Source organism: Schistocerca nitens, chromosome 2, assembly GCF_023898315.1.
Source record: "Schistocerca nitens isolate TAMUIC-IGC-003100 chromosome 2, iqSchNite1.1, whole genome shotgun sequence".
In the NCBI taxonomy this organism is placed as follows: domain Eukaryota; kingdom Metazoa; phylum Arthropoda; class Insecta; order Orthoptera; family Acrididae; genus Schistocerca; species Schistocerca nitens.
In genome coordinates this window covers 664911420-664937853 of record NC_064615.1, presented here as the reverse complement: position 1 = coordinate 664937853, position 26434 = coordinate 664911420, and the positions used below count along the sequence as shown (strand labels likewise).

General features: G+C 37.7%; 1 protein-coding gene across 3 annotated transcripts in view; it reads right to left on the bottom strand.

Moving 5' to 3' along the window:
• Nucleotides 1-26434, bottom strand: part of LOC126236781 (myeloid leukemia factor) — a 140686-nt gene that overhangs the window by 56745 nt on the left and 57507 nt on the right. For all 3 annotated transcript variants that reach the window (XM_049946361.1, XM_049946359.1, XM_049946360.1), the window contains exons 4-5: nt 25234-25435; nt 10901-11027 (exon numbers count right to left, since the gene is read on the bottom strand). In XM_049946361.1, the coding sequence (XP_049802318.1) occupies nt 10901-11027; nt 25234-25435 (329 nt within the window). The remainder of the gene's footprint in view (nt 1-10900; nt 11028-25233; nt 25436-26434) is intronic.

Below are 26434 nucleotides of genomic sequence, written 5' to 3'. Positions count from 1 at the left end.
TATGCGTCTATATTGAAGCGTATTGTTGAGGGTCGTCCCGTAACAGTTAACGTAAAGAACAAACCTGGAATGACTGTTAAACATACAGGTCTGGTGATATTTGTGTCAAATGAATTCACAATCGGTGATGAAGCCATGATCTCACGACTCAATGTTATTCATGCTGACTGTCATATTGTTCATTGTTGCAATGTTAAGGATGAGATGGCGTCGGATACGTCGGACGTTGAGGCCGAGGAGGAAGTTATTTGCCTATCGTCGGATGAGGACGATGAGCAGGCTGCGCCGTGCACGCCCGAAGCGCTGGATACGCCTTCGGACGTTTCTGACTAGGCCTTACTTTGGCCGTATGTGCAAATGGCGAACGGAATATACCCAGGCAGACGGTGTTCGATTTTAATATGGCAAAATGGGAGCAGTTGAAAAATTTGATGAGAATGCTCACAATTTTAGTAAATTAAGTCATTACGATATAACAGATGAGTTTAAGTTCTTTTCTAACAAATATGATGCTGTAATTATTAATAAAATTGTAACCTATGTGTATAGGGTAAATGTTCGTATAGAAAGGCTTACACTGGATGATCGTGCTAACAAAAAGATTTTTTGAGGACCAAGGGGCTTTGGAGAAAGTGAGAGTTGCTTGTACTAATAAGTTAGGTCCATTTAGTTTGAGACCTGACAAATCGTCTGGTGTTCCATGGAGAAAATTTAGTAATCGTTGTCGATATAAGTTTGTCACGTATTGTAAACCGGAGACAAGTGCTGATATTAGTAAAGTCAAAGGGTGGCCAGACTTGGAGAATCAATGTAAATGTAAAAATAAGTTATTTCAAGGAGTAAACCCGTTTTATATTGGTGTAGAAATTGCAGGGGATGAACCAAGAAAGGATGATGTAATTCAGAGTGAAGTTAAATATGTCACATATGTTGTAAGAAATCGTGTATACATGACATTCTGTAAACGTAAAGGAACTGTCACGTTCTGAATAAAGGTTATTGTTACAGCTCATGTCTGCGTTGGAGTTCTTTTATTCTAATTGGGATCACATCAGAAACTACCCAGACGATCTACGCCTCGCCTTCCTTGTTCCTACATCGCAGGATCGTATCGACGATTTGGCATTGACGTTTTATGGGAATAAAATAAACTACGCTGCTGCTGTTATAGTTTTAGAGGAATTGTGGTTTTACAAACCCAATTTACAGCGCGAGTGTTTACCCGTCCTTTTCCCCCCTAAGGTAAGTCTTTCCGCTCCCGGGATTGGAATGACTCCTTACACTCTCCCTTAAAACCCACATCCTTTCGTCTTTCCCTCTCCTCCTCTCTTTCCTGATGAGGCAACAGTTTGTTGGGAAAGCTTGAATTTTTTGTGTGTGTGTGTGTGTGTGTGTGTGTGTGTGTGTGTGTGTGTGTGTGTGTGTGTTTGTGTTTGTTTGTGTGTCTATCGACCTGCCAGCGCTTTCGTTCGGTAAGTCACATGGAGACTGAGGAACAATATGTCGTTCAGCTGCAAGACATTTATTTGTGGCTGATTACAACATCTGACCGTCAAGAATACCGCAAGTGATGAAATGAAAGGCGATGACTAAATGGTCAGCCGCCCGATCACTCCAACAAGTAAATTGCACATGCTACAAAATCGACTCTACAACTGCAATTTATGAGCACATTTGATAAACTGTACAGACATTAAAAATTAGTTCTGAAATAACACAATTTATCTATTATCAGAAAAATTTATTTGCTTCTTTTACAAAGATTTCATCTTGGGTGAAAATCTCTAGAGATTCATCTTCTGAGAGGGAAGTTGCTACTACCCCAACAGAGAACTTATTTCTTCTTTGTATGCTTTTTTAACCTACAGAAAAGAAAGAACATGTATGCTAAGTTGATTCATTAAGGGTACTCTCCTTAAATTTTATTTTTCAAAAAATTACAGACTGTATTTTCATTACTGTTGTCAAAATTTACAAGTCATAGTCTGGCAGACGATACAAATGTTGAACATGTTAAATAAGAATAATTTGCTGAATGTTTGCAGCACATCTACTTCGGAAACATACTGTTTGCATACACACACTTTCTGATGGAAAATATCGACGAACTTCAAATGCCACACGATTCAGCAACACTAACACTTATTTCTGTGGAGCAGCAAAACTCGTTTCATGTAATTTCATTTCAATTACATTCAGAATAACAACGGGTAATCAAAGTTTTAATTATCACTTTGAAACAAAGTTATGTATTTAATTTTTTATTAAAAAAATGTCTGTAGTGCATGTGCATGATGAAATTCCGACACCTTTGTAGTATTGCATGCTGCTATAAGAGTCTAAACAAGAATGCTGCAGCCTGTTGATGAAATGGAGTATTGTGAGGTATTTCACTTCCAGCAGCAATGGAAATGTCACCAATCCAGGTGACCTTTTCAGCTGCGTGGATTGGCCAGACACAGTTTATACATTCCTGCAGCAGCGAAAAATGAATTTCAGCATGATCTTCACTTGATCAATGGGCTGCAACATTTTGTTTTGGAGATGGGCTGCACCAAATTTTTTGAGGTGATACTTAAACCTTATGACACCAACTCACATGCTGCATTTGTTGACATTTTCTGTTTTTGTGTCTTAGTATTGGTTAGGCAATTAAATTTAAAAATGTATTGTTTCTTAACAATGGTAACAAAAATGCAAGCCAGAAGAGTGGAGATTTTCCAGAACGAGTAACACTACCAACTCCTACAAAACTTTTCTATCTGCTCCAGAAGCCAGTTGACAACGTGTGGCTTACATTATATCTGGTACCACTTTCTCTTCCAACCCCGTTAGATCATTAATATAAATATTAAATTGTAACTACGCTATAACACTCCCCAGGTTACACTCTAAATTAGCTTTAGATCTGTCTATTTTGTTCCATGAAGAATGATGTTTTTAGTTCTATATGCAAGGAACTTCTTTATTTAATTAGAAAACTGTTCTGATATTCAGTAAGCTTGTATTTTGTTAACTAAATGACAATGCAGAACTGAATCAAATGATTCCTGGAAGTCTAGGAACACGGGGTCAACTTTCATTACTATGTCTACAGTGCTCTGTACCACTCTGACGAACAGAACAAGCTAAATTTTGCAAGATCTCTGGGAAGTAGGAGATCCGTCTTCTCTAAAACCATAATGCTTGAGAACAGAACAAGTTCCACAATTATATAACAGAGATTGACATCTTTGGTTTAGGGCTAATAATGGTGTGTTCTTGGGTGTTCTAGCTAGCTGCTGCTTCCATTTTATGCACAATATTTCAACAACGGACTCTGTAGTCTCCTTCAGGTGCTGCAAGTTTTACTGTTATGTCTACTTGCTGTGCGACCTCCAACCAGATTTTGAAATCGCTGGTCTCTCTCAGCTACTTGCACTTCAATGCTTTTTGTTTTTCAGAGTGTGTACTGAAATTCTCTCAGCATTTCCCAGCTCCTGGTTGATGTAAAGGCAGGTGAGATCTTAATAAACTGAGTTCCGGACTGCAAGCTTTGTTTTAAGAGAACCTAGATCCTATTTATTAGATTTTCTCCACCTTTGTTTCAACAGACATTAATTGCACTGCCCAAAAACTGTGTGTTTACACCACAATACTTGTCTCATTTTATTTCAAGTGCTCAGTGACAGATGGTTTGCTTGGTTGTTTTAGTTGGGGGTGTTGTTGATGTCCGATCTCTCCTTGATTGCTGTGATCGTCAGCCACCACTTAAGACATGGCTCATCTGCATAGAATGTGGTACACACCCAGATTTCAGAGACCTAGATCTTCTAATATTACAAAGGAGATACTTACCTTAGATGAAGGGAATGAAACACAGAGGATGCTAGTTTCTGGGAGCTGAACTGCACTGTAAATAATGGGGTGACACTGATAATTGTTCACAGTCAAAAATCAAAACTCGCAGCACATGAAGATGACAGCTGTGTTGGTCATTAAATAATGGGGATATAAGCTAAACAACTCGGCAGAACACCTGGAAGAATACCATTAACCTATTACACCATGAAAACCTGATAGGTATAGGCCTGTAATTGTGCATTCTTGGAAACTTGAGTGACATGCGGAAAACTTGACTGACTGTAGTTTTTCCTCGGCGGCTAGGTACCTTTTGTTATTACAGTGACCTATGATAAATTACTGCTACATGAGAGCAATTTCTTTTACATAATCTCTCTATTAACTCACAGCCGTCTCATCTGGCCACCTGCTTTCCACTGTTTAGCAGTTTACTTGTTTTCCATCTCACAACCAATCATCTCAGTATCTGCCATTTCAGCATTTGTGAGAAGACTGAAATGTAGAACCATGTTACAGCCTTCAGCAGAAAACAATTTGGGAAAACCAAATTCATTATTTCAGCATTCTCTCCATCATAATCTGTTTTACTGCCAGTATTGTCAGTGACTGACTAGACTACTTTGATCTGTTTACTGACTCTACACAAAGACTAAAATTTGGAAGGATAGATAGTATGATATTTCACCAAAATTTTACTCTCAAATTCAGTGAACGCTTCTCTATCTCACCCTTTTGGCTTCATTCAGTTTGTGTGTCTACTAAGCTTTGCAAATTCACTAAAATCTGAGATAAAGCTACTTACTAACATGGTTATTTAACCACAGAATATCTTTTCCCAACCATCATCACAACCTTACTTAAAGACATACTTTTTTTTAAGGAGTACTGTAAAATATTTCTGAGTTTTACTCATTTGTGCTACAAATTTTCATCCTCAGAGCTCAATATTTGATGCTGACTACATACCCTGTATTCAGTCACTCTTGGGGTCAATCCAAATGAAGTGGTCCAATAAAAATGAAGTTGGGTACTTTACCATTTTAAAATATTTTCATTTTTTATTTGTGATTACCCTATAATTGAGAAATTCAAAACAGTTTTTAAAAAGTTTACATTTCACCTTTACTAAATGGCTGCCATTTTCGTTTGTAGGTGCGCACCGATTTTTCAGTTTAGAGACGTTAGCAAAAATATTAATATCTCTGCACTGGGTTAAGTTACAACATTGCAATTGACATGATTGTCTAGTACACAAAATACCATAAATTCAAAAATTATGTCAAAATGACCTCCAAAGTTTGGTATCCATATTTCCAAAAATCCACTTTTTAGGCCCAAAAATAACAAACAAGGAGTGATTTATGAGAGTATATTTTTCTTATAGTTAGATATCATACACTACTAGCCTCATATGCATCAAGAACACTTACAAATGTTTCCTTATGCATCGTTTTAGTCAGTCTGTTCTGAAACCTCTGTCAGAGTGGATGTACATACTTCACTGAGAGTGTAGAATGTGTTTTGTGATTTGTTCTGTGTGTAATTTGTAATTAATTTTGAGAGATTAACTGGAATGCAATAACACGGATGAACAGTGCTCTGTTGGACAGATAGCATGTGAAGTGTGTCACAAAACAGTTTACAGTTCAGTTTCAAAAACTTGAAAAATGTCAATAGCTTTGATGAACTAAGACAAACTTGGCTTAAATTTCGAGTATGTTGTTGTTGTTGTCGTTGTCTTCTTCAGTCCTGAGACTGGTTTGATGCAGCTCTCCATGCTACTCTATCCTGTGCAAGCTTCTTCATCTCCCAGTACCTAATGCAACCTACATCCTTCTGAATCTGCTTAGTGTATTCATCTCTTGGTCTCCCTCTACGATTTTTACCCTCCACACTGCCCTCCAATACTAAATTGGTGATCCCTTGATGTCTCAGAACATGTCCTACTAACCGATCCCTTCTTCTAGTCAAGTTATGCCACAAACTCCTCTTCTCCCCAATCCCATTCAATACCTCCTCATTAGTTATGTGATCTACCCATCTAATCTTCAGCATTCTTCTGTAGCACCACATTTAAAAAGCTTCTATTCTCTTCTTGCCCAAACTATTTATCGTCCATGTTTCATTTCCATACATGGCTACACTCCATACAAATACTTTCAGAAATGACTTCCTGACAAATCTATACTCAATGTTAACAAATTTCTCTTCTTCAGAAACGCTTTCCTTGCCATTGCCAGTCTACATTTTATATCCTCTCTACTTCGACCATCATCAGTTATTTTACTCCCTAAATAGCAGAACTCATTTACTACTTTAAGTGTCACATTTCCTAATCTAATTCCCTCAGCATCACTCGACTTAATTCGACTACATTCCATTATCCTTGTTTTGCTTTTGTTGATGTTCATCTTATAGCCTCCTTTCAAGACACTGTCCATTCCGTTCAACTGCTCTTCCAAGTCCTTTGCTGTCTCTGACAGAATTACAATGTCATCGGCGAACCTCAAAGTTTTTATTTCTTCTCCATGGATTTTAATACCTATTCTGAACTTTTCTTTTGTTACCTTTATTGCTTGCTCAATATACTGATTGAATAACATCGGGGATAGGCTACAACCCTGTCTCACTCCATTCCCAACCACTGCTTCCCTTTCATACCTCTCGACTCTTATAACTGCCGTCTGCTTTCTGTACAAATTGTACATAGCCTTTCGCTCCCTGTATTTTACCCCTGCCACCTTCATAATTTGAAAGAGAGTATTCCAGTCAACATTGTCAAAAGCTTTCTCTAAGTCTACAAATGCTAGAAACGTATGTTTGCCCTTCCTTAATCTAGCTTCTAAGGTAAGTCATAGGGTCAGTATTGCCTCACGTATTCCAATATGTTTGGAGTATATTCTTCTGTAACATCAGTGTGTGAGTATCATGAGAAGAAATATTTCCACAAATACCTTGGAATTGCAGAAAACTTACTTTGTTGCTATGTAACAGCAGAAACCAAAATGTATGAGGATCATTGTGTCACCAAAATTACATCTCTGTCTGTAACGTTGAGTGGCATAGTGGCTTGTGTGTATGATGGATAGTGATTGAAAGAATAAGTTTGGAAAACAATGATGTTTTTGTGCATTTTTACCACCCTGCTGGCCCAAGAACATCGTTCAAGAAGTCTACTAGTGAAAGTTTGGATAGTAATGAAAAATGTTTTAAGGAAACTTTCAGTGCTTGAACTTACCACAGCAACTGGGACGTCTTATTCTATATCACAGAAGCTGTCTGAAGAAGTAAGTGTTCTTAACACTGAGCACTACGTCTAGAAACAGTCGCATCTCTAAGGATGTTAATTGAAAATATTAATTTTAAGTATGTCAAAATCATATAAATGTTAATTTCAGTGATGTTTCCACTTTTTGTATATAATTCAGTACCCTACTTCCAACAGTAATTGATTATATCCTGCCAATATCATATCCGTAAGATAAGTTGTAGAGTAATGTGAATTATTTCCTCATTTTTAAGAAGTCATATCTTTGTTCACAGTCAGACACCAGTGCTGATATCTTGCAGTACGTTGCTATCATATATGTGTACAAACTGTGCAAAAATCATTTTTACATTCAGTGCTACCATAGATAACTAACCTCAAACTTTAAAAAAAAAAAAAATAATGAAAATTTTCAAATATCAAAAACTCAAATTCTTGCTCTATATTAGGCTAATAGTGTAGGATATCTAACTATAGGAAAAAATAGAACCAAAGAATCACCCCTTGTTGGTTATTTTTGGGCCTAAAAAGAGGATTTTTGAAAATTTGGATACCAAACTTTGGAGGTCATTTTGACTGGTTATTTTTGAATTTAGGGTATTTTGTGTAATAGACAATGTTGTAGAGGACACTTTTTCTAAAAGCAATCATGTGAATTGCAATGTTGTAACTTAATCCAGTGCAGAGATATTCAAATTTTCGCTAATGTCTGCAGACTGAAAAATCGGCGTGCGCCTACAAATAAAAATGACCACCATCCAGTAAAGGCGCAAGATAAATTATTTTAAAAATCTGTTTTGAACTTCTCAAATATAATCACATATAAAAATTAAAATATTTGAAAATGGTCAAGCAACCATCACTGGACCACTTCATATGGATTGACCCTCGTGCTAGTAAAAGTTATTTTTCTACCTTCCTTAACATTCTTTATAATACCTTCTCCCTGCTACAAGTTAACTAGTTTGAAAAGCTCGTGTCAGTTACCAGAAGGTTTAAGACATTGGTCTCATCCATCCATTCTTTAACGATCTGCCCAAAATAATTCCATAACAAGACATTCAGAATTATTTCACAAATCTCTTTACTGGCACCGGTTTTAATTGCACAAGTATCCCATTCTATAGCTGGCAAAAGTCTCTGCTATTACAATAGCATAAGGAAACTTCTGCATGATATTCTTGGAAGCTGTCTCCTAAGCTTAGTAGGTGATGTCTCTACCAACAGTGTTCTGTCTGAAATTATATAAGGGAGCATCAAATACCACCACACAGCCCTTTCAATAAACAAAAAACACTGTAATACAACTGTTTTGTCTACTGAAGACAAACACTCACACCCACTGTTTTTTTTTGGAAGTAAATTTCCTATTTTCCACATCTAATACTCTGAACACCTCAGAGCCTTAAAAAGTGACCGCACAAACAAGCCACTTTTGCAGATCATATCATATCATATACAACAAATACCACACCACACAGGGTGATTAGAGGAATGCTAGTCAGTGGCTGTTTTAATGTGTTTACTGGTGTCAAGAGGAGCAGATGATGTGCATTATTTGTTTATGGGTGAGCTGAGGAAGGTATTGCCTGTCTGAAAAGATTTTGGTAATGTTATCAGTATATTTGAACAAATCCCACTTTCCACTACATATTGTGTCAACAGATGGCAAGGGCCCTTTCCGTGTGACCAGTTTGTGAAAATGTCAATCAACCTGAATGAGACGAAGTTTTAGGTGTTGACTGGACAGAAAGGGTTCCTTCAGGTGGCCTATAAATAAGCTGGCATAGGATGGCACCAAGTGAGCACCGACGGCAGTATCGCAGATTTGTAGATTCAATCTTCGAAAGTGAAATAATTGTAAATCAGGATGTGGTTGGCTAGGAGAATTTACGAAAAGGTGATGGATCTGGTATGAGGACAATGTTGGGACAGATAGTTGTCCACAGCCACTAGGTTATGAACATGGGAAGATGTTTGTGTACAATGATGTAATGTCCACAGTGACCAACAAGGAGCCTGGTGGAAATGGGACAGGAACTGAAGAGGCAGTGAAGCATCACTAGGATTCCACGACTTCTGTGGTGGTGCCTTTGTACGGGAAGGATGGGAAGGTCTGGATTCATTTTCAGTTACGGATAGCTGTGCGATTCACAGGAGTGGTGCTGGATCCACTGGGGAGGGATTTAGGGAAGTGAGGTAGGCCAGGTTACAAGTGTGAATTCCTGGAAGGTTATAGGGGGAGAAGTGGGTAGGAGAAGGGGAGGTTCACAGTTGGATGGAGGCTGCAACTGTTATAAAGAAGGTTCTATGTGCAGTTTTGGTTAGTTGTTACTGGGGGGAGGGGGGGGGGGGGGGGCAGAAACGTTTCCTGAGTAAAGGTCGTCTGCAGTTTCTCTGTCTCAGAACATTAACAGAGAAAGTGTACAAATTAAATCCATACACTTAAGATGAACTTTAAAATAACAATCACCAAGAAATTTCTGCCTCTGCAGAGTGTGATGAGCAGTTTCCTAAGCATGTCTCAGAAATGCTTTAACAACAATTGGAGGCAGATCCAGCATCTCCTGGGTTAATAAATGTGAGTAATTTACTTCTGTTTGTAAGTGTTTATATTGTGCATGTTTGAAATGACTTATGGGACATAATGTGCTGCATTTACTGCGCATCTCGTAACTGTGAAAACAGCAGCCAGCTGGTGTTAACAATTTATCACCCTGTAGAAACTGACTGACAGTACACGATGAAATATGTTGATAAAAGATCACAATATAACTAAAAAGGGACAAAGCAATGTGCAAAGGTACGTAAGACAGATAGAAAAATTACACAGGTTCCAGACACAAAGTCCTTCATAGCTAACACAAAGTTGTTTTTCAATTTATTTTTGTGGTTAGGAGGAAGGCTGTATCATTGTAGTGATTCTTCAAAAGGGGACAATTAAAATCACTGTAACACACTTATAAGTATTCTGGTTTATTCCCTATATTCAGATGAACTTTTCAATCATATTCCCTCTCTCTTCGGTGAACAATATGCAAACTCAGTGCAGGGGAGCTACTGGATGAAGGCTGCCTGTGTAGTTGTGTGCGCGTCTGATGCTGAGAAACTTAAGTAGTTTTAATGAGTGTTTCACTTCTTTGGAACTGTAAGTGCCCAACAGAATTACTTTGCTACAGTACTGTTACAACGCTCTCTCTCAAAAAAAAAAAAAAAATTTACAAAACTTAGATTCGACAATGGGGACTATGGCTGGTAAGCTACAGAATATTGTTTGAATGGTACCAATTCCTGCTAACTGACAACAGCAAGAATACAGTAATGGAGGAATTGCACAGAAAAAGTGGAGGGATACCAGTACTTGCCCCTCTAGATTTCACTTCCACTGAATGTAAGTACAGTGATCTGTAGTGGCTTTAATCCCTACAAATTTTCAAGAAGCGGTTTTAAATGATGACTGGGGATATACTACAACCCCTTCCCTATTGCTCCCATAGGGACTGTGAGGCCAAGATTAGAGTAACAGGAGCATGCACACAGACTTTTAAAGAGTTGTTTTTCCTGCACACTCAGAGAGAGAGAGAGAGAGAGAGAGAGAGAGAGAGAGAGAGAGAGAGAACTAGCTTTTATGTCTTAACACAACAACATTATTTCAATTAACCACAACAATGAACAGGTAACTCTCTCAAGGCAAGACGACAAAACAACAAGTCAATCATTTAGTGCAGTTCAACAGTAGTAAATAGTTTAATACTAATAGAAGTAAATCCAGTAAACACCATAACTTACCTGCTGCTAGGAAGAGCAAGCATATCACGGTGCCTTCTAGAGGGAAGATGGGCTGAGGGATAATTTATTGATCCCACTGTGTTGCGGGCTTTCTGTTCAAATTCTTTGTTAAAATCCTCTGCTTCATCTGAAAAATTATGTTGAATAAAATCAGTATAAAGATCGAAACTTTACCATAATTCCCTCACTGACTTCTACAAATGTATCTGCATCTATACTCTTAAGGAATACAAAGAATGATCCCTCTTACACCGCTCTGCCAGCTCTTTACTATCACTATGGGACTGATACTTAAGGGTACGGGATACTTGTAAATGGTGGAAAAAAAAAACATTGAAATTTTTTATGACTTTATTAAATTATATAGTCTTTCCTGATTACACTGATATATACATTATAGGGTTTCAAATGAAGAATGACCTATATATACCACATTTTAAAGTTACAGTCATGTATGCCTCCACGCCCCCTTTATTTCTGTTACAGAAACCAGTATTATTTCGAAAAGACCTTAATTTTGCTTCCAGCAATTATATGTATAATACATTGTATGTGTTGGTAACAGTGCAGGTTTCTAGTGTCTGTAAATGGTTATCTATGCTACTATTTACTTCCGATTTGCATGAACAAACATTCATGTGTTACTGAATGTATGTTGCCCAAGTGCTACATATATTTGTGGAAGTACATATCCTTTAGTGTGCAATAAATACGAAATATGCCACGCATCAAGAAATTCAATAAAAGGAAATTCTGTAATAACCAGTTCGCAGACAAACCAAGTCACACTGTTGAAAGTAATCTATGTATCAGTTCTTCAGGGAAGAAACTCCCACATGGCACACCTCTTGGTGATTCAAATTTTTGTATTAACAATGACATTGTTTGTAGTGGATTTGTTGTTGTTGTTGTTGATGATGATGATAATGTGGGCATCTTATCTTTGACAAAGGAAAGGGCAAAATGTAAACAATGTGATGGTGTAGTCTGTCTGGAAATAACTGAACAACAAAGTAGCAGGAAGAGTTTAGCATCAAAATTAGTTGTTCTGTGTAGATCCTGCAATTAATCTACCTCAAAAATGACTTCGAACATTGTGCATAATTCAAATGATGTAAATTTGAAGTTAGTGTACACTATCCATGCAATAGGAAAAGGGAAAAATAGGCTACTCAAATGTTTTGTGGTTTGATGAACATTATTCCTCCTCATCCTCCTCCCAGTAGGTTCAGCAAGTACATAAAAATACTTTTAGGTGCCTTGACACTTGTGTCTAAAGCATCTATGAAACGTGCAGTAGAAAAAACTGCAACTATTCGTGGGACCAGGCACATTGCTGTTGCACTTGATGGGACATGGCAAAGTCGAGGACATCGCTCCTTGAATAGTGTTGTAAGTACTACTTCTCAGGAGAATGGAAAAGTAGTTGATGTTGAGTGCTTATCTAAGTACTGCCACACTTGCCATGACAACACTGAAGGATATGAACATCAGTGTTCTAAGAATTATAATTGGTACACTGGAGGTATGGACTATGATGGAGATCTACAAATATTTCAGAGGTTGGTGCCCATTTATAATGTTAGATATATGAAGTACCTAGGTGATGGGGACTCTAAATCTTTCAGTAAAATTAATGAGTTCAATGTTCGTGGTGATACCTTGGTAACAAAACTTGAGCGTTGTGGACACGTGCAAAAGAGGATGGGTGCTAGATTCAGGAAGCTACAAAGCGAAATGAAAGGAAAGTAGAATCTGATGGAAAATCTCTCTCTGGCTGACGCACATTGACAGAAACTGAAATAGACCTCCTTCAGAGATATTATGGACTGGTCATTAGATGAACTGCACCTCTGAAAGATTATACAGCCATGAAAAAAGCTGTATGGGCCACCTACTTTCATAAGTTGTCTGCAGATGAGCACCCTATGCACGGACTGTGCCCTAAAGGAGCAGATTCTTGGTGTGGTTACCAAAAAGCAGAAGAAAGTGGTCAAATATACCATCATAAGCATTCTCTTCCTGAGCCTGTTATGAATGAAATAAAACCAATTTCTAGAGACCTGAGTGACCCTGTTTTGCTTAGTGAATGTCTTCATGGGGGCACTCAATACAAACAAAAGTTCCGACCATAGCATTTGGGAAATATTACCCAAGAATGTTTTTGTAGGACTAAATACATTAAAAGTTGGTGTACTAGATGCAGTGATATTTTTCAATGATTGAATGTTAGGAAGGCTGTAAGTCCTGAGAAATTGAGGAATAAAATGTGGCCCTAATATGGAAGATCAACTGCTTGCGTGTGACAGACAACGGGTGCATGAAGCTGAAAGATTTGCTCTTCAAGTTACTAAAAAAGGAAGAAGTGCTAAAAGGAATGCCAACAGGAAGCTTGAAGATGATGAAATTCTGCAGGATGAAGACTATGCTGCAGGAATGTTCTAAGGCACAGTTTAATTGGACACACTATCTTCATTCACAATTTCACGTAAGTTGTATTTTTCAGAATTCAGGCACAAATATTTCCCAGAGTTTATAAAGCATTGCTCTAATTTTTTTCTGTAACTTGCAATAGTCCATACTTATGCAGTAGACCTACACTTTACTGCAAAATCAACTAAATTACAGAAAAAATAACATTATGAAAAAATTATAAAAATTAAAATATAAGATGATTTTTTTTAAAATCCTTGTAATATACATAAGAGGTGGAATTAAATAGGTCTAGTACCTCAGCCATCATGTCATGTATATCCGGCAAAAATTTGGTCTCCTCCAAATGTGTAACATTGGATTAAATGGTACCTCAATTTGAGGAAGCATTTTGGAAAAAAAATTGCATCAATTTCTTTGTAATTTTTTAATAACCCTAATCAGGTTCAAAATATTTAAAATACTTCGAATTTGTTTAGGAAGTGTGTAAAACATACATTATAAACATACATTATAAACAGTGCCTGAAAGAAATAATTGTTGATTTTTCTATAACATTGAGCCGGAAAAGTACCCTGTATCCTTATGGGACAGAAGAACACTTCTAGTTTCTGCCCTGAAAGCTAGTTCTGTAACTACTGTATGCAGATTTTTGCACAATGTACGATGTGTTTCTTAAAGTGTCTGCTAGTCATGATTTTTCAACATTTATGTTACATGCTTGCATGTCAACCATTTTGCTCCTCCCCAATTAATATGTACCGTAATCTCTTCTGTATTTGTACTGCAGTTTCTCTGAAACCTATCAATCAAGATTAGCACGACACTTGGTTTACAACAACTAAGCCTTTGATGTTCATCATACTTCATACATAAACACATTTTTATTCCCAAACAAACATGTACACATCTCTTTTGTCAAGTCTTTGCAACAGGTCTGATACTCTAGCTGGAGGTTTCACCAATTTTTACTGTATAGTATTTCATCATAGGTACTTGCATTGTAGAATTATAATTCCCTGCAGTACATCAAATATTACTTGTGTGTGTGTGTGTGTGTATCATCATCCACAGTAATCGTGCTGTATCCTACCTGTGATATTGTCACCAATTAAAAAACTGGTCAGATATCCCATAGAAACATTTTCTTTAGAAGATTCAGTATGGGACCAAAACATAAGCTCTTTGAAAATCCAGAAACACCAATTAGCATTGCTTGCATTATTGATTGCACTGAGGATATTCTGGGTGAAGAGCATAAGTTAAATTCTGCAAGAGTGTTGTTTCTGGAAACAAAGGAGATTTCCGAGAAGAAGAATTTCTTTTCCCCTCCATGTAAGTCAGATAGGAACTCTGAACTCGCTCTACGATTATGTTGACAGATTTGAGTGATACAATATGGCAGTTCTGCAGGTTAAGTTTTTTCCATTTTTGCAGGTACACGTGAAAGAAGGGAAGGCAGAAAGGTGGAAGGAGTATATAGAGGGTCTATACAAGGGCGATGAACTTGAGGACAATATTATGGAAATGGAAGAGGATGTAGATGAAGATGAAATGGGAGATACGATACTGCGTGAAGAGTTTGACAGAGCGCTGAAAGACCCGAGTCGAAACAAGGCCCCCGGAGTAGACAACATTCCATTAGAACTACTGATGGCCTTGGGAGAGCCACTCCTATCAAAAGTCGACCATCTGGTGAGCAAGATGTATAAGACAGGCGAAATACCCTCAGACTTCAAGAAGAATATAATAATTCCAATCCCAAAGAAAGCAGGTGTTAACAGATGTGAGAATTACCGAACAATCAGTTTAATAAGCCACAGCTGCAAAATACTAACACGAATTCTTTACAGACGAATGGAAAAACTAGTAGAAGCCGACCTCGGGGAAGATCAGTTTGGATTCCGTAGAAATACTGGAACACGTGAGGCAATACTGACCTTACGACTTATCTTAGAAGAAAGACTAAGGAAAGGCAAACCTATGTTTCTAGCATTTGTAGACTTAGAGAAATGCTTTTGACAATGTTGACTGGAATACTCTCTTTCAAATCCAAAAGGTGGCAGGAGTAAAATACAGGGAGCGAAAGGCTATTTACAATTTGTACAGAAACCAGATGGCAGTTATAAGAGTCGAGGGACATGAAAGGGAAGCAGTGGTTGGGAAGGGAGTAAGACAGGGTTGTAGCCTCTCCCCGATGTTATTCAATCTGTATATTGAGCAAGCAGTAAAGGAAACAAAAGAAAAATTCGGAGTAGGTATTAAAATCCATGGAGAAGAAATAAAAACTTTGAGGTTCGCCGATGACATTGTAATTCTGTCAGAGACAGCAAAGGACTTGGAAGAGCAGTTGAACGGAATGGATGGTGTCTTTAAGGGAGGATATAAGATGAACATCAACAAAAGCAAAACGAGGATAATGGAATGTAGTCGAATTAAATCGGGGGATGTTGAGGGTATTAGATTAGGAAATGAGACACTTAAAGTAGTAAAGGAGTTTTGCTATTTGGGGAGCAAAATAACTGATGATGGTCGAAGTAGAGAGGATATAAAATGTAGACTGGCAATGGCAAGGAAAGCGTTTCTTAATAAGAGAAATTTATTAACATCTAGTATAGATTTAAGTGTCAGGAAGTCATTTCTGAAAGTATTTGTATGGAGTGTAGCCATGTATGGAAGTGAAACATGGACGGTAAATAGTTTGGACAAGAAGAGAATAGAAGATTTCGAAATGTGGTGCTACAGAAGAATGCTGAAGATCAGATGGGTAGATCATGTAACTAATGAGGAGGTACTGAATAGGGTTGGGGAGAAGAGGAGTTTGTGGCAAAACTTGACCAGAAGAAGGGATCGGTTGGTAGGACATGTTCTGAGGCATCAAGGGATCACCAATTTAGTATTGGAGGGCAGCGTGGAGGGTAAAAATCGTAGGGGGAGACCAAGAGATGAATACACTAAGCATATTCAGAAGGATGTAGGTTGCAGTAGGTACTGGGAGATGATGAAGCTTGCACAGGATAGAGTAGCATGGAGAGCTGCATCAAACCAGTCTCAGGACTGAAGATCACAACAACAACAACAACAACAACAACAACGTGAAAGCTCTTTACATATCACAGTGAACATTGTTATACTCAAGGTACCTGTACTACATTATAATAAAGAGTGGAGCTTATTCACTAGAATATACTGTACGTAAGTTGACTAGGACTTCATTGCGCCCTATGGTTTTACCAAGTTTCAGAGGTTTACACTGCTTTTCAAAGCACTATAGTCAGTTGAGATAAATATTTGGTATTGACTATTCATGTGATCAGACATGGCCATGTTACAAGACATGGCCTAATAGCTACCTCTCACATTCTCTAAAAGCAAAAACAAAAATCATAAAAACATGCACGTCACACCTGGATGTGTGAATTTACTTTGTCACTAACTACAGTATATGAACTCTACAAACTGTAAAGCACTCATTTTATTATACAGTTTGCTGAATTGAAGTTACCAGTTATACTACACAATATAAATGCGGATTATTCTCACAATATTGCCGAACATTCATAATTTTTGTTGTTGTTGTTAATAGATACAGGTTATTACCGTTGCACTAGTGACAGAATAATTCATCAGTATATTAACAGCAGGAAGTCTATGTTATCCAGCTGCAATCACAAATCCTCATGGAATGGTTATAATATTAAGAAGGTAATCATAATGTTATGATCAGTCAATGCCACATTCTCCACTTAAATTTCCAAACACACTGCAGTTAGGGTAATGAAAAACCACCACTAATCTGTTAGAAACTTATTTCAAATTCGTTTCTTTTGTAAAATTCAAGCTGCCACTGATTCCTTCCATATGTGTAATTTTCCACACAGTCCACATCAATACATCTGTTTCTGGCTGCACCTCTGATGATACCTGCAGTGCTGTTCCCTATTCTCTTTCATGTCTCACCAGTCACTTGATTGACAGCGACCACAAGGAGACTCAACTTCAGAGATAGGCGATATTTTGTTGTTTCAGCTACACTTTTTTTATTTAGACCAATATCACTTCCATGACACTGAAATGACAATGCTATGGAGGAAGCTTAGAACACCTGCACCTTTTGGTAATGTTGGCTTCTTTTGTGCCATAATTCCGAGCAAGTCAGCTGTCTTCAAGTCTCTTTCAGATCCTAATCTCATGCTTTCGACCACAGAATAATACTGAATTTTCTTATTGTGAGAGATGGTGCCTTACCATGGGCAACTGAATGACACATTGCATTATTCATAACACTGACTAATACCCTTGTAGGTATTGCAAAGTGGTTAGATATGTGTCTTTTGAAAACTCTGACACTGTTCACTTCTGATCATCATATCTCTCTCTCTCTCTCTCTCTCTCTCTCTCTCTCAAACCAAAAGACACTGCCACTGTTCCCTAGTGCTTTCATCAGCCTAGCGTCTTCATAATGAATGAATGGCATCAACCCAAGTTTCGTCTAGCCACATACTACTGTCTAATGTCACGCCACAACATCTGTCCTTGCCACTAGTAAAGTAAGAGCATATGGACTATCAGACCAATTGTGTGATTGGATTGAAGAGTTCCTAGATAACAAAACGCAGCATGTCATTCTCAATGGAGAGAAGTCTTCCAAAGTAAGAGTGATTTCAGGTGTGCCGCAGGGGAGTGTCTTAGGACTGTTGCTATTCACAATATACATAAATAACCTTGTGATTAATGTCTGAAGTTCACTGAGGCTTTTTGCAAATGATGCTGTAGTATGTCGAGAGATTGTAACAATGGAAAATTGTATTGAAATGTCGGAGGATATGCAACAAATTGACACTTGGTGCAGGGAATGGCAATTGAATTTCAATGTAGACAAGTGTAATGTGCTGTGAATACATAGAAAGAAAGATCCCTTATCATTTAGCTACAATATAGCAGGTCAGCAACCGGAAGCAATTAATTCCATAAATTATCTGGGAGTAGGCATTAGGAGTGATTTAAAATGGAATGACCATATAAAGTTGATCATCGGTAAAGCAGATGCCAGACAGATTCATTGGAAGAATCCTACGGAAATGCACTCCGAAAACAAAGGAAGTAGGTTATAGTACACTTGTTCGCCCACTGCTAAGTATTACTCACCAGTGTGGGATCTGTACCAGATAGGGTTGATAGAAGAGAGAGAGAAGATCCAATGGAGAGCAGCGCGCTTCATTACAGGATCATTTAGTAATCGCAAAAGCATTACAGAGATGATAGATGAACTCCAGTGGAAGACTCTGCAGGAGAGACGCTAGTAGCTCGGTACGGGCTTTTGTTGAAGTTTCGAGAACATACCTTCACCGAGGAGTCAAGCAGTATACTGCTCCCTCCTATGTACATCTCGCGAAGAGACCACGAGGATAAAATCGGAGAGATTAGCGCCCACACAGAGGCATACCAACAATCTTTCTTTCCATGAACAATGTGAGACTGGAATAGAAGGGAGAACCAATAGAGGTACTCAAAGTACCCTCCACCACACACCGTCAGGTGGCTTGTGGAGTATGGATGTAGATGTAGTAGCTGAATAACTGAAACCTGTCTTTAAGCACTGTACACAATGAAAATTTGTTGCCTCATTTTGAAGTTACGTTATCAATTTTGATAGTGTGAAACATTCTTGTATTTTGTCTCTCAAACTGCAGTAAGGACTACGATGATAATCATAGCAACTGCAGTACAGGAATTTAATTATGACAACAATGCTTCAATGCCCTTTGGGAAGAAACATTTAGAGACATTGTTTCGGCATTTTCAATTTTCTGTCTCAGCAACAATGATTTTTTTCTCACTGCATGAATAAAGTGATTCTAGTTCCTTTCTGAGAAATGACAACCTCCTCCTCCTCCTCAGCCATCTTGTTGAAATTTAAGACTTTCCAGCTTACTTTTCTAGGCCCTTGTAGGTTCTACTGTACTGTGATCAGTACATCAACATTCGCAAACAAATTAACATATTTTCATCATGAAAAATGTTTAAAATCATCTGCTTTAAGTAATTATGAAAGAAAGCTTTAGGTCTTTTGCAGGAAGTTTTCACTCTATAACTCTCAAAGTCTGTCTTAATGAATTTTGGCGTGATTAACATCTCTTCCAATTATTACAGCAAGCCTTAAAAATACACAGTAGGCAATGAGGTATCTTCTCAAGTCATCTGTTAATTCCATAGTCGAGTTTAGAAGACAACTTCAGTATACAATATTAACATTCACCACACCTATTTCTGAAAGATGGGTTGTCCTAGTCTAAAGCCTGTGTGCACTCATTCCTCACAGATAATTAGTGAAATAAAATCACTGCATGTGTGCATACACAATATATTTTGCACAACTGTTGCATTATGGGAAGGTGTTGCCTGAAACTGAGACCTGCCAGCTTTCGTGCAGAGGCTGGAAATTGAGATCTTTTAAACACAGCTGTTTGTGATGGAATTTCCTTGCAGTCAGCTGTATCTACCACTTTCGGGTGTGACTGACAAACATATACACTGTGTTCTATAATAATGATGGGGCTGGACACATGCATATAGCCTATGTGCAGACTTTTAGAATACTAAGCATTTTGATAGAATTATTTCCTGTGCCCAGATGTGACAGCCCTGCAAGCTTCTAATCAAAGGTAAGGCCAGAAAACATCATCCACTCTTAAAAATTTAAAAACATTTACCTTAATGTGAGTGTAGGATATTACAAGCTAACAGGTCAAAACGCCAAATTTTTTTTCTAAGCTACACACATCATTTTTGTTCAGTTATTTGTAAGTACTCAAAAATTTGAATTTTGTGATAAATGCAAATATGAATGTGAATTCTGCCTAAAAATACAAAAACGCAAAATTACCTAATGAACGATATTCCATAGCAACCTGTATCCATATGAGATATTTTATTAGAGGTAGTTTATAGCCTTGTTTTCTGCATATTAATATCTAAAATTTAACAAACGTTTGGTTACTAGTATTGCACATCATCGGGCAAATCACAATTTGCAAAATAAAATATGCACAAACGCAACAATGTATCAGTGCACTCAATGCTCTTCAGCCATGCAAAATGTGGGTGGTTAAATGTCTGTCTGAGATACATGCCATGTAATATTATGTAGTACTATGTTGTGGGACCCTAGCAACTTGGAACATAGAAACAAGGAGGGGGGGGGGGGGGGGATGAGTAAGGCGAGACTCATACCAGCAATCTACAAAAGCGCGCTTCAAAGCAGATTTTTTTTTCTGCAAATTTATGAAAAACCGTTAAGAGCAACATATTTCTCGGCACTTTTTAACCGTGTTCCACACGTGTGCTTCACTACGGAACAGGAAGCAGCCTCGGCCAATGTCATACTGCATATTAACAGCATGACAATCATAAAACAACATTACAGAGACTGTAGTTTTTACTTCAAAAATTGTGTACAGTCATAGTTAAAGCGTGATCTAACACACAAGCAGGACCTACTTTCAAGAGCATAACAGCACCAGTGCATGTGTGCTGCAACTTCTCACCAATCATTGCATTTGCATTTGTTTACATCAGGTTTAGTCTTATGATGACTTTACAAACCTTTACAGCAATATGCCAGTTCACACTACTTTAGAAACACTAGAAAAGAGCTTGGGGGCTAATAAGAAAGAAACAACTGCTGAACAGATTATAGAATTAATGTGGTTGTTAAATGGTAGTAAAATAAAATTATTTTGAGTTTAATGGTAAGCTTTGTAAACTGTCAGATGGTCCTGCCACGGATAATCTATTAGCAGACATTCTGGCGAATATTTTTATAGTCACATTAGAAGAAAAAATTTCTTTTTAAGGTCATGCATCCACAAAACTAGGAATTTAATTCCCCATTCGAGGTATGTTGATACTTTAATTTTATATAATGGATCAACTCTTTGGAATGTTGAATAGTCCTCATGAAAAATTTAAATTTACCTCCGAGTTGCAAAATGAATATTGCAAACCAAATTTATTAGATCTCGAACTCGGGGTTACAGACGACAATAGGTTTCGATATTTTTCACAAACCAACTAGTATTCATCCAATTATACCATCTGACTTGACAGGGAGACGGGGGAAATTAAAACTAACTTGCAATAAAATAGTATCCATCTACAGCAGAAAATTTTTTAAGAAGGAAACCAAAAATAAGCAACCACATTATGTGACTGTAATGAAAGTGAAAGGCATATTTCAACTCTTTTTATAAGGAGTATCTCAATCTCAGGCAGGATTAAAAATTTGCTGGTAAATAAATACAGCTGTAAAGTTGCGTTCTCTACTAAAATCAGCCTATGGAAAAAACTGAATCCATAATATTAAAACAGTAGGTATCTCAGGATTACATGCAGTGCATATCCAGTAATTTTTTTATCTGACATACTGGAAGGGCTTTCTATGTTAGATAGAAAGAACATCTTTTGGTAAAAAATGTGTCACTGTCCATAATTCTCCTTTCAAATAACATTCGTTAACATCAGATCACAATCAAGAAAGATTAGAAAGATCTGGATTCTGCATAATGAAAAGAGATGGTGACAGTTGGATATCATCCTATATGACAAGCTGCAATCAAGAAATAGACTTTTTCAACGGTTTCAAGCCAGTGCTCGCAACCTTGTAGGTCCTTTATCAACATCTCTTGCTCTTCAGTAGTGTTGTCTCCCTCACGTACATGTCTTAATACTTCATTTTAACTAGATGGCACTGTTTCTTTGATATACAAGGTTCATCACACAAGGACAATTAGGTCCTGTAACGAAATCTTAAATGGTCATATTGTTTATTTTTTACTAGATAAACAGGCTACTTATGCCTTCATGTTAATTTTTTTCCATTATTGCTTTTTACAGTGAAAAACTGTGTGGGACAGTCCAATCTGAGAACATGTAGTACTTTTTACTCCTTTTAATTTTATCCGATTTCACTCCTTGCATTTGTGTCAAACTGTTTTGGGTATCACAATGGTATGACACTGCAGGAGAAGTTTTAAGTGACGTTATCAGCCCACAACATGCAAGTAAGTGCTGCAAAACAAGTTGCCACATGCTTAGTTTGACATTTGTCTGTTGAATACCCATACCTGATTTTTATCTTACACTTTTAACGAATTTTAATCATATTGCTTGTATGAGATGCGAGTGCTTCTGCTCATGATGAATGTATCACATTTTATGTAAAGTAATGTAGGTAGGTAACAGCTTTTCACAATTAGGAGCAAGATACCAGTCCTTGTTAAAAAAAGGTTTTTAAGTGACTACTTGTTCTACTATAGAAAATAGTCTTAGCAATATTGAAACCTGCCTGCTTTTCACGTTGGAAACTTACAGTTGCAGCTAACAGCGATATTCAAGACTGATTTGGCATGGTTAATTTAAGGGGTGGCCAGATGCCTTTCCTACCACCCTGTATCTCCTCCCCCCCCCCCCCCCCCCCCAAAGAAACGTATGTACCCTAACTGTCCGGGTGTAGTTTTATTCATTTATTCAAGTGAAAGTGACAAAGTTTTCAAAATGTTTGTGAATCATCTAACAGAGACCTCATCAATCTACCATGAGGAATCAATCCACGGCCGCCGCATGACTCTGCCCTGGAAGCAGCGCTTGAACATTCTTTGCTGTCTTGGCTGGTCAGAATGGAGCCTATTACTGTCTTGTTAATATGTTGATGACCTGAAAGGCATGAATGACTTTGTAACAAGTAGTTTGCAGATGAACTGCTTGTTCAATTCTTTTTACTGATATAAATGTTGAATTCCTCATCTCTACTTAGTCACTACAGTAAATTATGTTGGAAACAGTGATTGTATCACAACCTGATATGCTTTATTTGCTTCAGCACAAGCTATTCATCACCTCGATTTCGTACACTCTTTTTGTAGATTAATGCTTAGTACTCTCGACCAAATTTCACATTTCTCAGAGAAGTGACATGTTTTGTGTTCCAGGTTCTTGAGCCACTTAGTTACACGTTGCCTGGTATTTGCAATTTAAGGTGGTGCAGCCATAGCATTGACATTTACAACACCTCATTGGGCACAGGAAATGGGAATACATTACGATACGTATAAAACAACCTTTAAGTATTCTGTAACACTAATGAATTGGAAATGAATATAAACATGGATGTTTTTTCCAGCACACGTTTCTTTGTCAATGGCATTTCCTCCACCCCCATTGTGAGATTTCAAAATATTGTTCTTGGCATACTGGACACCTTATCACATTTTGCTATTCATTATTATCATTTACCTACAAATAAATGTATTAGTAATTTTTTTTATATTTACTAGCAATCAGCTGAGATGTGGGAACAATGAAAGGTAATCAAACAACGTAACATCATCAAGAATTATAATTTGGATATTGTAATATAATGCACTTTTTAATTATCCTACAAAACATCCATTGACAATTCAGTGTTAGAGTGATAATCATAGAAACAATTAAATTTTAATTGTCAACAACCACTCAACATTTCCACATTCACAGAAAAATATTTTGCACTTTTTGCCTTATGCAGGAATGTAGAATGCAATTTTATTTTATGATTCAATTATCTTGAGTCAATAACAATTCTCTTGATACATTACAGACTTTTCATGTGCCGTTTAGTCCACACAGCATATACACCGAAGCGACAAGTCATGGGATTGCGACACGCACGTACACAGATGGCAGTAGTATCACATACACAATCTATAAAAGCAGTAGTGCACTGGTGTGGCTGTCATTTGTAAGCACGTGATTCATGTGAAAAGGTTTCCAATGTGATTATGGCCATGCAACAGAAATAATAGTTGGAGCTACAAGCATGGGACATTCCATTTCGGAAATAGTTAAAGAATTTAATATTACAAGATCTGCAATATCATAAGAGAACAGAATACCAAATTTCAGGCATTAGCTCTCACCATTGACAATGCAGTGGCTGATGGCCTTCCCTTAACAACCGAGAGCAGCAGAGCCAGTGTAGAATTGTCAGTGCTACCGAACAACACTGTGTGAAACAACTGCAGAAAAAGTGTAGGAGATACAAAGAATGTATACATTAGCTGGCAGATGACTCATGCAACTGCCCTTGTTAACAGCACATCACCACCTGTAGCATCTCTCCTTGGCTTGTGACTGTATCAGTTGGACCCTAGACGAATGGAAATTTGCGGCCTGGTCAGATGAGTCTTGATTTCAATTGGTAAGAGCTGATGGAAGGGTTCATGTGTGGCACATACCGCACGAAGCAGCTAAGACCCCCTGAAGCCACTGTGCAAGCTGGTGGGGGCGCTATAATCTGGTGGGGCATGTGTGCATGGAACGAACTGGGTCACTGACAAGACATTATTGTGTTCGGCTACTTTGAGACCATTTGCAACCATTCATAGACTTGCTCTTCCCGAATAACTCTGGAATTCTAACCAGGTCACAACTGTTCACAATTGGTTGAAGACCATTCTGGACAATTTGAGCAAATGATCTAGTCACTAAATCGTCCAACATGAATCCCATCAAACTCTTATGGGACACAATTGAGAGGTCAGCTCATGCACAAAACCCTGCACCAGCAACACTTTCACAGTTATGGACAACTACAAGCAGCACGGCTCAATATTTCTGCAGGGGACTTCTAAGAACTTTGAGTCCATGCCATGTCAAGTTGCTGAACAAAAGATGGTTCGACACAATATCAGGAGGTATCCCATGACTTGTCACCTCAGTGTAATGACACTCATGAACTCTCAAATATTCTATTTTCCTCAAGTCCTTTCCTTTCTTACAATGAATCAAGAAACCTCCGGCTGAATAATTCATACAAGAAATGAGCTCAGTATTTTGTAGTACATAAACATTTATCAACTAACCTTCTTCAAGGTTAATGAAATCCTGCCTCTCCTCCTGCTCCCCAGAGTACATATTCTGTTCACGTTCCAGATAGTGTGCACGTTCACCAATATGATGTCCAACAGCCATTTTCTTTGTTCCTGAACGAGAATCACAAACGGTCTTCTTCACTTCCTTGATGCCACCAGGTGCAGTGCGTGTTGACGATGATGCCTGGTATACCTGAACATATTTTGTAATAGGGGAAGTATTAGTTTAGACTTTTGGTGTATCCTAACAAATGCAAAAAAGTTAATTATAGCTAAATGACCTGGCTCTGCAGTAATCACCTGAACTTCCCTTCACAGTGTGTTTCTTCAGTGATGATACTAGAGTAGGTGTTGATGGACAAAAGCATACAAGATGTTTTACTATGGGATCGCTCACAAGGGAAATACCATGATGTAATGTGACAAATGTCTAGAGGCTACCAACTGTATTATGAAGATCTGAGATTATCACAGCATTTTAGATAAAATATGGGAAGACTTTCGACAATGTTTATCTCCTACCAGAGTGTGGCTCAGCAGAATTTTATATAGCATCAGATTCTTGTCCAGGCTGTTACTGTAGTATAGCTAAACACTTTCCTTGTTCTGAATGAGTCAAGTCATTCCAGCCAAAGAAATTGTCTTCAGAACTAATATTAAGTAATATCTAGATGCAGAAACATTCAGTAAGTAATCCTGCAATCTTATGAAAGTAAGCATATGGTCACAACCATTTCCTATAACGACCAAACTTAACATATGAAACCATGTATATAGAAAGAAAGATGATGAGACTTACCAAACAAAAGTGCTGGCAGGTCGATAGACACACAAACAAACACAAATATACACACAAAATGCAAGCTTTCGCAACAAACTGTTGCCTCATCAGGAAAGAGGGAAGGAGAGGGAAAGACGAAAGGAAGTGGGTTTTAAGGGAGAGGGTAAGGAGTCATTCCAATCCCGGGAGCGGAAAGACTTACCTTAGGGGGAAAAAAGGACAGGTATACACTCGCACACACACACATATCCATCCACACATACAGACACAAGCAGACATATTTAAAGACCACGTGGAATGTTTCCCTCTGTTATATTCATGTATATAAAAAGATTACTAATTACCACAATGAAGTTACTGTTGCTTATTAGTGGGCTCGATGTAATAGATGGAGATGCGACAGCCAAATCG